General features: G+C 46.6%; 1 protein-coding gene across 1 annotated transcript; it reads right to left on the reverse strand.

Moving 5' to 3' along the window:
• Window positions 1-243: 243 nt before the first annotated feature.
• LOC103163771 (thymosin beta-4) lies at window positions 244-2,357 on the reverse strand. The gene is made up of 3 exons (XM_027431844.2): window positions 2,199-2,357; window positions 1,066-1,180; window positions 244-685 (listed from the first exon to the last, which is right to left on the reverse strand). Exons 2-3 carry the CDS (start codon window positions 1,163-1,165, stop codon window positions 651-653), a joined length of 135 nt encoding a protein of 44 aa, XP_027287645.1. The 5' UTR covers window positions 1,166-1,180; window positions 2,199-2,357; the 3' UTR covers window positions 244-650.
• Between the last annotated feature and the right edge of the window lie 934 nt (window positions 2,358-3,291).

Raw genomic sequence — 3,291 nt, forward strand, 5'->3', positions numbered from 1 at the left:
CCCCTTCTTCCAACAGCGGATATCTTTCATGTAACCCATGAGGAACTTACAGTCAGCTTAAGATGACCCCCTCCCAATTATTTGCTATAGACAAGGTATTTCATAAACCCGAGAGCTATGTCAAAGCTGTTTATGTTTGTCATGTACACGTCTATGTCCCAGTGACTCAAGAGGCAGGCACTTTTGCAAAGGTTTCAGCTCCCATTCAACTACTCCTTCCAAATACCAAACAGACACCGCCAGCCAGGTTTTAAAACTTTATTTGCATATTAAAAAAATTGTGCATTCCAATAATTAAAATCATTTGAACAAAAAAAATGGCACTCTGATCAAACTGCATTTTACATCCTGCAGGACACCTTGGACCATCTTGAATTTTTTTCTGTATTTCACCACCTCCCACCCAGCTTTTTCTTTCACCAACATGCAAGTTCTTTTCCCTCCCTGCCAGCCAGACCGACAGATGGGTGGGAGAGGCAGGGGAGGCCTTCCTGGTCAGTAGTTCTGATTCTTTGATGTGAAAGGGGCAGCACAGTCATTTAAACTTGATCCAACCTCTTTGCATCTTACAAAGTTAAACAGCTAAAAGAAGTAAAATAAGAAGGCAATGCTTGTGGAATGTACAGTGCATATTGGCGGCGCTCGCCTCATTACGATTCGCCAGCTTGCTTCTCCTGTTCAATCGCTGGAGGAAAAAAAAAAGAAGAGATGGAGGGTTAGAGCACTCTATAAAATGTTTTCATTTAAAATTATCTTTTTTATATCATAAAAATTCTAGAAGGCTACATAGGTTGTTATGATGAGAAAGTCCTATTAGTTATTCAATAAATGTATTCGCACAATATGGCATATGAAATATTCCCGTATTAAATCACTAAAGCCCGGCATTTGTTGGCTGCAAAACAGTTTTTAATTAACCTTTGCAGGCCATATTCATCATCATCAAACTGTCGGCTCCTCCCCCGCACCCCCCCTCCTCTCCGCTGCCCCTCCCTTCCTCCTACCCGCCGCTGCTCCCGCTCCCGCCCAGCCTGTTCTGAAGATGGGTGGGGGCGAACAGCTTACTTTCTTTTGAAGGCAGAGGATTTTTCTCTTGCGTTTCTGTCTTCTTCAATTTCGACTTATCGAATTTCTCGATCTCAGCCATATCGGGTTTGTCAGACATGGTTGCCGGAAAGAGCTGCGGGTACAAAGCCAAGACCAAGGCTAAGAAAGAGCCACCCGCCCTCGCCTCACCCAGCTCGGAAAGCACCTTCTTACCTCGCCACCCCCCCCCAACCCTAGAGGTTCCAGCCTGAAATCCTTCCTCCCCCTCCTCTCCTCTTCCATTCCTGGCTAAAGACCTTCCTCTTTCTACAGGAGGAAAAAAAAAAAAAAAAAAAAAAAAAAAAAAAAAAAAACCTTCCCTCTTATTCTCCCCAGTGTGAAGAATCAAAGAGCGAGCGAAGGTGGCTCTCAAATGTATTTTCGTATCATTGCGGGATGTTAACTGCGGAGTTGAAAAATTAAAATCGGGATAGAAGGAAGCTACTTCCAAAAGTCGAATAAAATAGAGCCTAGGTCGCAAAACGCATCTAAATATTCTAGATGGGCTTGCTCCCCAAAAGATGCCAGGCGGCCCAGTTTTCTCCTCCGCACAAAGGCGGGAGCTGCGGCCGACCACCGCCCTACTCGCTTCCTCTCCTCGCTCTAGCCCAACAATGCAGCCACGGCACACAATGCTGCCTCGCCACTTCTCACAAATGCATCCTGATCTGCATGCAGGGACCATTCGGTATTCCTGTGCAAGGATTTCCCAATTTTCAGGCTAGAGTCCGGGTAGGATAAGCCTGCCAGATAACAGCCCTCGAAGCCATCAGGCGTTAGAGCATTAGAACAAAGGATCTATTTCTGATTAATTACAGCTTCCGAGGCAAGGGAAAATGCTTTTGGGGGTGAGGATCGAGGAGAGAAAACAATTCCCCCTTGGAACTGCGCAGCGAAATGCCAGATTTTGTAATTGTTTTTTTAAACCACCGAGTTCTTGTTCCCATTACTCAGCATCTGGAATAGTTTAGCATCCCCCAAATTCCACGAAAAAAAAACTGGCCTAGGAGTACCCCTTGGACTCGCTTTAAGGATAAGGAGGACTAGGGGCAAGCGCCTGCGCTGGACAGGCAAGGAAGCGGAGGACAGAAGGAAGGGGCCCTGGGGCTCACCGAGCGAGGCGCACGAACGAGGAGAGTAGGATCTGCTCAGAGGACGCCGCCGATTGTCGGGAGGGGCGCGGCGAGCGCAGCTATATGCTCGCTCCTATGTAAATGAGGTGATGTCACTCGCAGTCCCGTTTAACTCCTTCGCGCCGCGTCTCCGGAAAGGCGTTCGGAGGCCTGTCGTACCCCCCCTCCCCCTCCTTCTTCCCCTCCCCATCCACCAGGGCCCTCTAACCACATCGATGGCGGAACTAGAAAAGGAACAAATGCCTTCAAAATGCTTTCTCCCCCTTTGACGTCCATTTTATTATAATGAACTTTGGCAACAGCCTCCCAAATCTGTTCTTAAGCTTTAATGCACCATAACTAAGGTGCCTGGGTGGCACCTAAGGGGACAGGCATTCCTTTACTTAGAAACTGGCTTTGTCTGCAGCCGATGTCCCCAAGATAGGGTGCGGCGTGCCTCACACAAGGGCTGCTGGGGTCCAATTCCTATGACTCAGCTCAGACCAGTGGACCGCACTCGCCCCACCCTGCCCTCTTTGTCTTCCTCGCCTGTCTTGCCCCTTGATTTGAAAGGGCGATAAAGGATCCCTGCGTGATTTTTTTTAAAGAAAAGTTTCAGCATTGTAGCATCTATATTGTTGTCTCTAATTTTCGTGAGCACTCAAGTCATATAACTAATATTTGCTCAGGGTAAGATAATTGGGAGTTTTATGGAGTACACAGCCTCCCCCTTTAAAATTAAGTCAAATTCAACTTCTGCTATTGAGCGATAATAAGGGAGTTAATTTCCTTTTTCTTATTTTCATCAATTAAAAGTAGTTGCTAATGAGAACCAAGGATTTCCGAAGATCACATTTCTTTAGCTCTAGTATCTGAAGATTGAAACACAAGCGCGAACTCGGTTTTGAGGGGAAGGTTTTCGGCAATGCATGTGGACGATTCAGGTAGAGAGGTGTGGGTTTCAAAATGGCACCTGAGTCGGTGAGTACCAGGGACCCACTTGCTACTATAAAGTAATTACAGGTACCAAGCTTATGCCTGCAAGTGGCAGGTGATAGGAGGAAGCTACAAAGGTTATAAAAAGGCATCGGAA

This window comes from Cricetulus griseus, chromosome X (genome assembly GCF_003668045.3).
Source record: "Cricetulus griseus strain 17A/GY chromosome X, alternate assembly CriGri-PICRH-1.0, whole genome shotgun sequence".
Lineage (NCBI taxonomy): Eukaryota > Metazoa > Chordata > Mammalia > Rodentia > Cricetidae > Cricetulus > Cricetulus griseus.

Coding starts and splice junctions, on each gene's coding strand:
- LOC103163771 (XM_027431844.2), bottom strand. CDS start 1,165: ATGTCTGACAAACCCGATATGGCTGAGATCGAGAAATTCGATAAGTCG. Junction 686..1,065: donor TCCTCTGCCTTCAAAAGAAA/GTAAGCTGTTCG, acceptor TTTTTCCTCCAG/CGATTGAACAGGAGAAGCAA.